At 42.0% G+C, this 11,689-nt stretch overlaps 1 protein-coding gene across 3 annotated transcripts in view; it reads right to left on the bottom strand.

Annotated features, from left to right (window-relative positions):
• Positions 1-11,689, bottom strand: part of PAM (peptidylglycine alpha-amidating monooxygenase) — a 142,665-nt gene that overhangs the window by 21,638 nt on the left and 109,338 nt on the right. For all 3 annotated transcript variants that reach the window (XM_015424091.1, XM_015424092.1, XM_015424090.1), the window contains 5 exons: positions 8,860-8,976; positions 7,968-8,040; positions 6,990-7,200; positions 6,280-6,480; positions 1,480-1,598 (listed from right to left, as the gene is read on the bottom strand). In XM_015424091.1, coding sequence (XP_015279577.1) covers positions 1,480-1,598; positions 6,280-6,480; positions 6,990-7,200; positions 7,968-8,040; positions 8,860-8,976 — 721 coding nt within the window. The remainder of the gene's footprint in view (positions 1-1,479; positions 1,599-6,279; positions 6,481-6,989; positions 7,201-7,967; positions 8,041-8,859; positions 8,977-11,689) is intronic.

The following is an 11,689-nucleotide window of genomic DNA, read 5'->3' as shown; positions in this document are numbered from 1 at the left end:
TCCCCCCCCCCCCCAATCCCCTGCTGGTGGCCAGGGGAGACCTGGCAACCCTAGATTGCTGCCAGGCCTAGGGTTGCCAACTTCCAAGTGGGACCTGGAAACCCCCCCAGAATTGCAACTGAACTCTAGACAGCAGAGATCTGTATCCCTAGAGAAAATGGCTACTTTGGAGGGTGGACTCTCTTGCATTATACCCAGGTGAGGCCTTTCCCGTCTCCAAACCCAGCCCTCCTTAAAGTCCACCACAAAATCTCTAGGAATTCCCCAGCCTGGCACTGGCAACCCTTGTCAGGCCTGGCCCCAAGGCTCCTTCCCTGAAAGGCAAAAAGAGGCCTGGAAAGGGCTCCTCCCCCTCCCCATGACTTTTACTGACAGAGCCAGTTAGAAGCCACACCCCCTCCCTGGAACATTCTAATCTCTCACCATTGATGCCTGGAGTAGATTCCCATGGACGCCATTTCAAAAGTTATTAGGGGAAATTCAGCCCTCCCTGAGGGTTTTTAAAAAACTTTTTGGATATTTCTGCAGCCCTAGGGAGTCCCCTGAGTCTGTTGAAAAAGATGTTGGGGTAGAGTGAGCCCTCTGTTGGTGGAAATAAATATCTGTATGGAGAACAGACTTTGGGAATTAGTATACAGATTACAAGAACGCCCCCCTAAACATTTTTGTTTCTGCAAGGTGGGAGCCACCACAGAGAACACACGTGAGCAGGCAGTTGCTAATCTTAACCATTTGTGGGGAGGAACCTTTGGAAGGTTTTGTTCAAATGAATGAAGTTGCTGTGATACAGTATACTAGGAGACACAGTCCTCCAAGTATGTGGGTCCTAGGCTATTTTATTTTTTTGCAGCTGTACTGGCTCACTTCCCTAGTAATAATGCTGGGTCCCATATAACCCCCAGGGTCTTAACTGAATCAGAATGTATCAGCTGGATCCTACTGAATTGGAGAGCACAGTATCCTGGAAACCTTAGCCTTCCAAACTATCATTCTGTCTTATCAGGATTCAGCTTCAACTTGTCCACCCCTAGCCAATACTGTGATCACAGCCAAGAAAGCGCTACATCATGCTGAAGAAGTCTGACTCTTAAGCAAAAGGAAAAGCTAACAAAAATGGTTCAGAAGACCTACGGGGAATACAGAGATGACCCTTTAATTATGAGAGCCCCAGATCATAATACGTTACTCTAATTTTTCTCTGTTTCTCTTGTTAAAGCATGTGAAACTATGACAGCTGCAATGTCTCTGGGTGCCCTCTTGCTCTCTTATAGCAACCAGGCTGGCAAACCAAATACAGATGTTGCTGCCCTAAAGTACAGCAGTCAGGATTTAACAAAGTATAACTTGGGTTCACTTTCCAGATAATTTGAGAATCTTCCCGCTGAAGCTTGAAGTGTGCACAACACATAGAAAGGGAGAAAAATAAATGGCTGGTCATGCATTTTTAATAAAACCAAGTGATGCTTCACAACATGTTACCTTTCTAAGTGGAATGAAAGTGTCAATGATTTCGCCAGTTGAAAAGTTCATCATAAATGCTTGCAGTGGCTCCACGTCTCCAGGGTGAGGCTTTCCATTAACTGCAAACAGCAGACCACCTGCAAACACACACATATTCTTCAGTGATCTGCATGTGCCTGAGTATATTCTTCCCTTTTACAACTAGTAAAGGACAGAGAAAAGCTGTCTTAAGGAACCACAATTGGTGGTAACAAGGGATGTGCCTTTCAGCTTCTGAAACTGTCATTGCAATTCGGGGGGGGGGGCTCAGAACTCTTTCATCACAACACACAGTTGCTCCTATTTCAGCCATGGCTGCTAGGAAACTGTTGGCAGTGCTCCCAACACTGAATCAATTAAAAGAGAAAATGCTATGAAAAGGAAATGCAGGAGATACCTGAAGTTAACACACCACACTCTATCTTCTTTCAAGTCAATTGCTGCATTCTTGGTTTGGAACAGTTACCATGGAGATATGAGTACAATATGGAAAACAGTAGCATGAGTAGCCTTCAATCCACAAGCAAAAACAGTGTGGCCCTATACTGATACTAACAGAAATGGGCCCTTTCCAAGTCCAAAACTGCTACTGATCATCAGATGAGAAACATGGTAAACATTTATAAATGCTTAATACAATAAACACAATACAATACAATGAATACTGAATAAGATCAGTAGCACAAACAGCAGCAATGAAGAAAACCCAAATTATAAGGGGAATAAAAATATGGCAGGAGTTGTGTTTCTTTATATAGCAGTAACTTCCATAGCAGGAAGTTTGCCAAGGAAATCAGAGGTTAAAAATATCAGAAACATGAACAGTCTCAACTAACTGCTAATTGGGGAAAAAAAGTCTTCAGCTGACACTGAAGTGACAGTGGAGATGCCATCAGGCAGATCACCTGGGGAAGACGGTCCTACAATTGTGGCACTACTACTGAAAAGGCCCTGACCAGAGTTATCATCTGCCTCTATTCCAATAGAATGGCATTTATTTGCTCATCTTTAAAGATTGCTTTAAAACTATCTTTTAGCAACTGTACTGTACTTATAGGTCATTTCTTCTCCAGTGTTAAACTCAAGGATCTCTTCCTTAATAAGGTAATAATCTTGGATGAAATTTCCTCCTAGTTTTGGAGATCACTGTAATCAGGAAGCATTAACAGATCAAACACAACAGCCAACACCCACAAACAGTATGAGATCGGTAGTGTTTAGTATTGGATTAGGCCCAGAGAGACCCACTTTCGAACTCCTATTTACCATGAAACTTACTGGATGACCTGTCAGCCTAGCCTACCTCTGATAGTTATCATGAGTATAAAATGGAGGAAGAGAACACCATACATATTACCACCAACTCCTTGGAGAAACATGGGATAAAACAGAAACAATTATCCATAAAACCTTAACAAATGATATGTAAAACATGAATGAGGGGAGAAAAACCAAGAAATTCCTGAGGAGGCCTAATCATAGTTTAATGTGGGAGTACTGTACAACTATCAACAGCTTCTGGAAAGATCCTTCAAGAAAATTCTAATGCACTCGATTCCTAAAGGAAACTCTGGCTGATGCAAGGATGTAGATTCTGTAGCAGTGGAAAATGTTGAAGAAGGAGAGGAAGGCCACTACACCACGCTGAAGAGGAAGCCCACAGCTTCAAAGAGACCCTGGTTTGAAAGTCGTAGTTATTTTGCAAGAAATGAGCACTGATACCCATTAAGAATTTGAGAACCGTATAGGTCAGACCTATACACTCAGTGATCCAGTGGTCAATAACTACCCCTGTTGGGTAGAAGAACATCAATATATCTGATTTCCCAGTCCCTTCCAGGTATGCTCTTAGAGCCTTGATGACACCCAACATGAACCACTTTAGGATGGGATGGCTTGGGAAAGAAATTAGGACCAATCAGTGACTACAGTAAAACTGTGCTGACTTTGGGTGTGAATGCTGGGACAGTATGCAATACAAAAGGAAAACAGAGTTCCTTCCTAACAGGTAAGTAACTTACTTCCTGGTTGAGCCAACAGGTATCTCCCATGTGGTTTTGGATTCTCTCAGTCTATATTATAAAGGATAGCATACTGCATCCATAATTTATTCTATAACTGGCATTGCTCAATTCCTAGGCGTTTAGCTCTAGCCAGGTGTCCTCCAGATGGAGGACAGAATGCCGATGTGAATAGACACAGGAGGAGGGGCAGGTGGTGCCATGGAATTTAGGTATTGAGATTAGTCAGATCAAGAAGCAGAGTTAATCTGCCCTGTAAGAGCTGTGAGAATTATTTCTACTTGAACTACTCCTATCCAATGTTCCCTCTAAGCTGTGGAGTCCTGTGAGCAAAAATTCTACTTTGTGAGCTACTGGCATTAAAGTTGTGAGCAGGAGATTTGGCTGCTGCATAAATTAGTTTGTTCTGGAGCCATCGTTCCTGAGATAAGACAAAAATGTGTGAGCCAGAGGCTAAAAAACAGTGAGCTAGCTCACACTAACTCAGCTTAGAGGGAACACTGCTCCTATCCCAGATCCTTTGGAATCAAAGTGAAAATTAATGGACAGAGAATTTACTACTATGACAAAAGACACTGGTATCTTTCCACATGCAGGTGAGATGGAGTTTGGAGAGGGAGACTTTGATAGGAACAGCCCTGTTGTCAAACCTTTAAACAAGCTTTCCACTGTTCCTCTAATCACACTGTAGCTTCTAATTGCTGCTTTTCATTTAGAATATCAGGAAATGAGTACAACAAAGTTTGAGACCAGTGGCACCTTTAAGACCAACATAGGTGCCACTGGACTCAAACTTTGTTCTGCTGCTTCAGACCAACATGACTACCCACCTGAATTTTTCTTCAGGAAATGAGTAAAAGTGTCTACTATGTAATGTCTGGTTTGTCCCTGAAGTTTTACCTAGTAAGAACATCTTATAGATACAGAACCCCAAACACAGTATTTCAGCATACCTACAATTTCTGACTTTTTCAAAATGTGGTGTGAATAACAACATTGTAAGCTGCTTTGAATCCCCATTGTGGAAAGAAGTAGGGTATGAATCTCTCTATATTATAAAGCTAATTTGGGGTGACCACACTCGATGCGCTCCCTCAGCCACTCACTCTGGGGACGCTGGCCAATGGCCGTGGTCTCTGCCCCCACCCACAGAGGCGGCGCCGGAGTGAACGTGCCCTGCGATTCGAAGAGAGAGCTGCTTACGCGTGGCCACGCTCTATGCGCTCCCTCAGCCATAGCCTGAGCCAGCCGCCACTCACACTGGGGACGCTAGCCACTGGCCGTGGTCTCTGATGCCCACCCACAGATATGGTGCCGGGGTGAATGTGCCCCGCGATTCGAAGACACCGTGGCGGAGTTTTGCCCCGCCACCAAAACAGCCGCTGTGTCCGTCCTCTCCTGAGCGCCCATAGCCAGCTGGGCTGCGCGCGGTTCAACAACCCCACCACCAGGGGGCCGTGGCCCGAGCCTGCCACCCCCCCTCGCCTGAACATGCATCGCCGCCTGGCCTCTGTGCAATCTGACAATGGGTGGACCAGCCGCTCCAGCGGGGGGGAGGGCTTGCCCCGATCCTGCCACCGCCATCCTCACCCGAGCCTGGCTACAGGCTCCCAGCAGCCCTGCACCCGGACAATGGCCATGCCGCCCACTCCAGCACGCGGGGGCCGCCTCCAGCCACGCCCGATCCTGCTACTGCCGCTGACAACTACATGCAGCTGGCTGGCCTTTCATTGGGGAGGGGCCGGCGCGCCGCCAGCCCTGAGGCTGCTGGAGGTCACCCAGACACTCCCTTTCCCCCTGACTCTGGGGTGTCGCGGAGGGGGGAGAGATCGGGAGACTGGGGGCACCTCCGTCGCGCCATGCTTGTGTCCATTGTCTTCCACCACAATGGGCTTTGGTCCTAGTACCTAAATAAATAAAATATTTATGTAATATCATAGTGCTACTAGCACTTTATGATTATGTTACTGTATATGACCTTTTATGACATTTATAATTTGTGTTTTAATGTATTTTAACTCTTAATGTAAGCTGCCCTGAGCCTGCCTTGGCAGGGAGGGCGGGATATAAATTGAATTAAATAAAAATAAATAAATTGTTAAGGCTTGGTACCAGTCTGCTCTGGTTCGCTCTTTCTTATTACCACAATTCAGAATAGTTAGGGCATTTTAATTGTTCTTTTAATAGGAGTTAAGATTCTCTTACACTATATTAGAGTTTCTTAATCTCGGTAGGGGGGAAATGTCATTCACACTTTCCAAAGTTAGCTATTATACACAAAAATTGCTCAGCTAACAGAGGTTAGCTCTAGTTTAATTGTTCTATACTGTATATTCTATACTGGAAGTTTGCAAGAAGGCTATATAAGGCTCTGGTGTGGTTTACTGCCAATCAGCACAGAAGTAATTCCACTCCTTTCCTAATTAAGATACATTAAAGCTGGAGCAAATAGTAGGCCAGAGACAGGTATAATGGGCTTCTTTAATGATTTTCCTCTCCTACATTTTATCCTCAGAACAACCACCCTGTCACAGAATGTCAAGCTTCCATGCAGAATAGTGATTCAAAACTTTGCCTCCCAGATTCTAGTCCAACCTCAACAGGAAATGGAATTCCACCCCGACCCCCCAAAAATGGTACCCTTATCATACCCCAAGTTAAAATTCAAAATGATTTTCTGTTGTATGATCATTTAACAAGTAGCAGAGATCTCAAATAATATATAAGAGATAGATACATTTTTTAAAAAAATCATTACCTGGAGCATAAGAAACTGCAAATAGTTCTTTTCCAAACAATGGATGTCTGATCTCTTTCACAAATTCCCCAGTTTCTGGTTTAAAACACTGAATCCGACCGTTTTCTCTGTCTGCCACACACAACTGACCAAAATCAGACACCATGGTTAAGCTGTGAGGGATGTTGAATTGGCCAGGTTTTGCTTGTGCTAAAGAAGTTTCTGAAACAGAAAATATCTACTTCAGGTCCAAAACAGATTTAAGCCACCATCTGTGGTCAGAAATACTGATATTTTATATTGAAACTATACAAAGCATAAACTGAAAATGCTTTCTGTCCAACCACAGCAGATATGCACAAGTAGCTGAGAGCATGCTATTATAATCCTCAAGTGTCAATAGCTGAAATTTATCAAACCATATCCGATAAGAGGAAACCCTGGATACATGTCTTAAAAATCCAATGCACACACACTCTCCACAAAGAAAGTGAGCTTCTCAGGGACAATCTGTGGAAGGATTTTGGGGAAGGAGATATGGAGGAGCAATTTAACTATGTGAGCTCTCGAAGTGTGAAGTGGTATTACACAGACAGCTTTTTTACCTCACATGAAAAGTCTAATTGATTTCAGCAAGTCTTCTGCACTCTAGACTGCTCCTTGTGTATGTGCTATAAGCTTTTCAGAGAAATAGGTTTTACTAACTGAGTCAATAACATTTTAATCAGTACCTTCTCCCCACTGTGTGATAAATATTCCATTCGGAGAGAACTGAATAATACGACTGTTACAGTATCCATCAGATACGTATACATTGCCAGTAACTGGGTCCACAGCTGCATCTGTTGGTTGGCAGAAGTGATTTCTGTCACTCCCAGGCTGGAAAGCCCTTCCTAGAGTCAACAAAGGAGATTCCACGCCATGGGATGCCAGTTTGAACACCTACCAGTGTAAAGGATAAAGAGTTAATGGCATATTATAGTTAAAGGCCAAAGCAAAAAAGCTACTGATTACAGGAAACAGCACATGCCTGTTCTCTAGAAAAGATCTTTTAATATCCCCCCCTCTCTATATATATATTCATGAGTTCAATAAATAAATCCATAATCAAGCATGTAATAAAGTTAATTTAAGTCCCGATCACACGCAGAATAACTCGTAGGATAGGCATGAATGCCAGGCGGATTTTAAGGGTGCGATCACACGGGAACATCTGGCAAGCGTCCCGCACCCGTTGCCAACCAGCTTTGCTTTACTGAAGAAGCGGAGTTAAAAAATACCGGGGAAAGTGCAGTATCAAAAGGGTTTGCGGTGGGCCGCAGACAGACTTCCCCATGTGATCTCTCTGGTGCGCTCCCATTGCGTCAGTGATCCCTCGTTGAAGTGTACTGGGAACACGCAGCGAAGGAAAAAACCCGATTCACCCGCTGCTGCATCTGATCACGCAGTGGCGGATCAAATTACTATGGAGCAAACAGCCTCGCTTCCCCCCCGCGTTATCTGGCATGTGTGACCGCACTCTTAGTAGTGTTTCTGCACAGAGTGTCACTCCATGACTGTTATGCTAAATGAAGCAGTTGAATATTTTGCAAACATCCTCCCAGACTCGGGTGGGGAAATGAACTTGTCAAGTTGTTAATAAGATACAGAAGCTGCTTAAATTCAGAGCTGCATTTCATATAGTATTTGCTGAAGCTAGTTGTACATACCTGATGAAGAGCTACGTCTGTCACCCAGTAGTTACTATTTTTATCAATACTCAAACCATGCGGTAAATAAAACCTGTAAACAAAATAAATGAAAACTACATTAAGAGGAAGAAAACAACAAAGCAGAATAATTTGTTCTGTTGACTCACCATAGTGACATCTATTTTTTCAAGACATGTTTTGCTTATCCAAACTTACTCGAATCTGACACACTTTCTTTTCCCCTTACTAATTCTCCTGAACCTGGTTACTATCATTCCCAAGTCCATCACTTTCCACAGAAAATATATTCATCGGGTGTTCTAACTGTGTGGAACATCATGTTATGCCTGTACTGGGCCATGGCTGGATACAGTTTACAATGTATTTAATTAATAACCAGTACAGCTCTTTGCATCCCACTCACTGCTTAAGTAAGCAACACCCCAAGAGATTTTTTTGAGGTTGTTCATTTCCCCTCTACCTGATGAAGTATGCAAATACACACTTCAATGGATTGAAGTGTTATACTGTAAGACAATTAATTACCTCATCCCTTAAGAAAATAAAGCCATCTGTTGAGCTATGTGTCCACAAGCAGAAATATTACAATGGCTAAAAGGCAACTGAGACAAGATTGAATTATTATGGGAAAGCTCTTAAGTAGATATCCTATGTCTACCCAGACTTCTCCCCTTGGATAGAAGCTGTCTCCCAAAGATCTTTTTGGTCTTCTGCCTTAAGGAAGAAGCTATGCTTATTTGGAATCAGATATTAGAACCAACAGATGTCCAGTGCCAACAATGGCAACAAATATTTTGTGTTAAATTAAATACACATAATGTAATGCACGTTATCTATGCCTGCTCTGAGTCTGATAAGTATTTTGAAAAGTGAAAAAATAAAGACTTACATTTTTTTCCCAGTGGAATGAAGTACAGCTGAATTACTAGGGTCTAGTACAAGAATAGTGCTTTCTTCAATGGGTCCAAGTCCCTTTTGTTGATAAATGTATCTATTGTCAAAAGAGCTAAATAAAAAAAAATACTGTCATATTACTCAATAAAAGAAAAATGCATATCTAAAGACTGAGATAGAAATTTCAGTATCCATAAAGTCCCACAATATCAAAGGAGGAGGTAAAAAAAACCCTTGCACACCTATTATAAACATTTTAGCTGGTATATCTACTCAATATAGAATTATTATTACCATGCTTAGGCTCTGACAGGATAGCTTTAGATGCACCTCAACCTTGACATTTAAGGGACAATTAAACTACTAACCTGGCAAGCAAAATAACTTCCTTGTGCTACTTTGCACATTCAGCATCTTGTTTAAATGGACCCTCAGCCACTATGAGTGCAATGCTATCAAGCCAGATACGTGCAGTCCAGGCAAATGCTGTCTATGTATGCAGCATTAGTGTGGCAGTGTGCTTTCCATGTGCAGTGGCTCAGTTTAAAAAAATGGCTGTGTGTGTAACATCCTATGGTTAAGTTCTCCTCTACCATGATCATATTTAAATTGGGCTTAAATACTGGATTAGATTGGTGTTTCTCAAACATAGAGATCACCCTCCGCTAAATTTATTCTACTTCCCCGTACCTTCCAATATTACTTTTCATCCCACAAGAATGCAAACACCCTTGCGCACAGTTGTGTGCAAAACTCCCTGCTGCTGTATGTAAGCACCTATGGATAAAGACACTATACGGCTTAGATACAGCATACCTGAAGGACTGTCTACTTCCTTGCAAACCTAACCGACCATTGTGGACTTCTTCTGAGCAGTGTTCGCTCTAAGATGAGTTAGTATCAGCTAGCTCACAGTTTTTTAGCCTCCAGCTCACAGATTTTTGTCTTAGCTCAGGAAGGATGGCTCCAGAGCAAGCTAATTCATGCAGTAGCCAAATCGCTTGCTCACAACTTTAATGCCAGTAGCTCACAAAGTAGAATTTTTGCTCACAAGACTCCACAGCTTAGAGGGAACATTGCTTCTGAGGTCCTGTTTCAGGCATTCCCCTTCTGAGATTAGGAGAGTGGCAATCCAGGAGAAGGCCTTCTTAGTCATGGCACCATAACTCTTGAACTCTTGTCCCAGAGAGACTCTCTTCTCCCTTTTTATTGCTGTCTTCTGCTAGCAGGTAGAGACTTTTCTGTTTCATCTGGCATTCCCTCAATTATTCCTCCTTTCTACCCTATGTTTTAATTATGGCTTTAATGTTTTTGTATGTGTATTTTTGCTTTGTTTTAATGGTTTTTAAAATATGCTTTTATTATGTATCCTTTTTTAGCTATCTTGATGATCCTGATGAGGGCAGAAAGGCAGGGTATACATTTTGTAAATAAAAATAAATAGTCAAAACAGCAGCATAAAAACATGACATGTACCATCACAAATCCAGTCACAAGGGGACCTTTTTAGAACAATACGAACCTTTTACGAGTATAGAAGCAGTTACCCTCCAAACTCAACATGGAATTCCCTCTTTTCAATCCATGGCTGATGGATCCTGTCTTTCCCTCAAATTATCTACCCAAATTCTCCAGTGGATATTTTGTACATCCAAGGGTGTGTGCATGGATGTGTGCACGTGCATGTGCGCTTCATAGCTTGCGAACTAGATTAACTGGTTACTTCAACTAGAAACTGGGAAACTACAGAACACCTCTCATTCATGGATACATAGGAAATGCACTTCCAGATAATGAGGCAGAAGGGAAAACACTTGTAAATAGCTTGCTATATGGACCATTCTGATTGTGATGAGGCTCTTCATACCAATACCATAGTTCACATGTATCAATAACATAGACATTTTCTACACAACCAGACTAAACCATGAGGAAATATAAAAAATTAACCACACTGAAACAATTTTCTGTTGCCATCATGCTACCCATACATGCATAAAGAACCTCTAATAAAGGGATGTCAAACTCATTTGTTATAAGGGCCAGATCTGACATAAATGAGACTTTGTTGGGCCAGGCCATGTGTGTCATAAAATGTAATGCCAGGTAGCGGAGATATAAACTTTATAAAGGACACAAACACAAAGGGTTTTTTTTACTTAAAATAAAAACATGCTTAAAACATTAGCACTTCTGCAATGTTTTGTTTATTTAACAGTGTCTGATAACTGTCACCTCTTGCTCTGAATTATTGCCATCAAAATGTCTGTGTTGTTGCAATCTTGAGTATGCTGTTCAGGTGAGTATCTGTGAGCTGCAAACTATGATGATGCAGCAGCAGCAGAACTGGAAGAAGAAGCAGAAGACAGCCAGTTCCACTGCGGGCCTGATAGAAGCCCTCCAGGGGCCTCATCCGGCCCCGGGCTGCATGTTTGACACCCTGGCTCTAATACTTATGAAATTATGTGTGTTTTAATAAACCCATAATAAAAATTAAGATATATTCTACTTCCTGTGTTAAAATGAAGAATGCATAAAGAAAGATTTATATGCAACAGGAAAAATATATTACACATTCAGAATCAATAATTATATTTTAAAGAAACAGATCTTTGCAAGATGTGTTATTTTATTTAACTTATCCAAAAGTCTTTTGTGGTTTCATACAGTTGCAACCTATCAGGATAACATTGCAATGGGAATCTTAAAAGAAGTTTATGACCGCATTCCCAAGGGCACACAACTGTATACTTTGAAAAGCATAACTAAATGTACAGCTAATTAAAAAACTTCCTGCACTCCATGTTCTAATGTTCTAGCAGTAA

The sequence above is a fragment of the Gekko japonicus genome, unplaced genomic scaffold (genome assembly GCF_001447785.1).
Source record: "Gekko japonicus isolate JY-2015 unplaced genomic scaffold, Gekko_japonicus_V1.1 scaffold779, whole genome shotgun sequence".
Lineage (NCBI taxonomy): Eukaryota > Metazoa > Chordata > Lepidosauria > Squamata > Gekkonidae > Gekko > Gekko japonicus.
The sequence above is the reverse complement of the archived record's forward strand: the minus strand, read 5'-3'. Positions and strand labels throughout refer to the sequence as shown.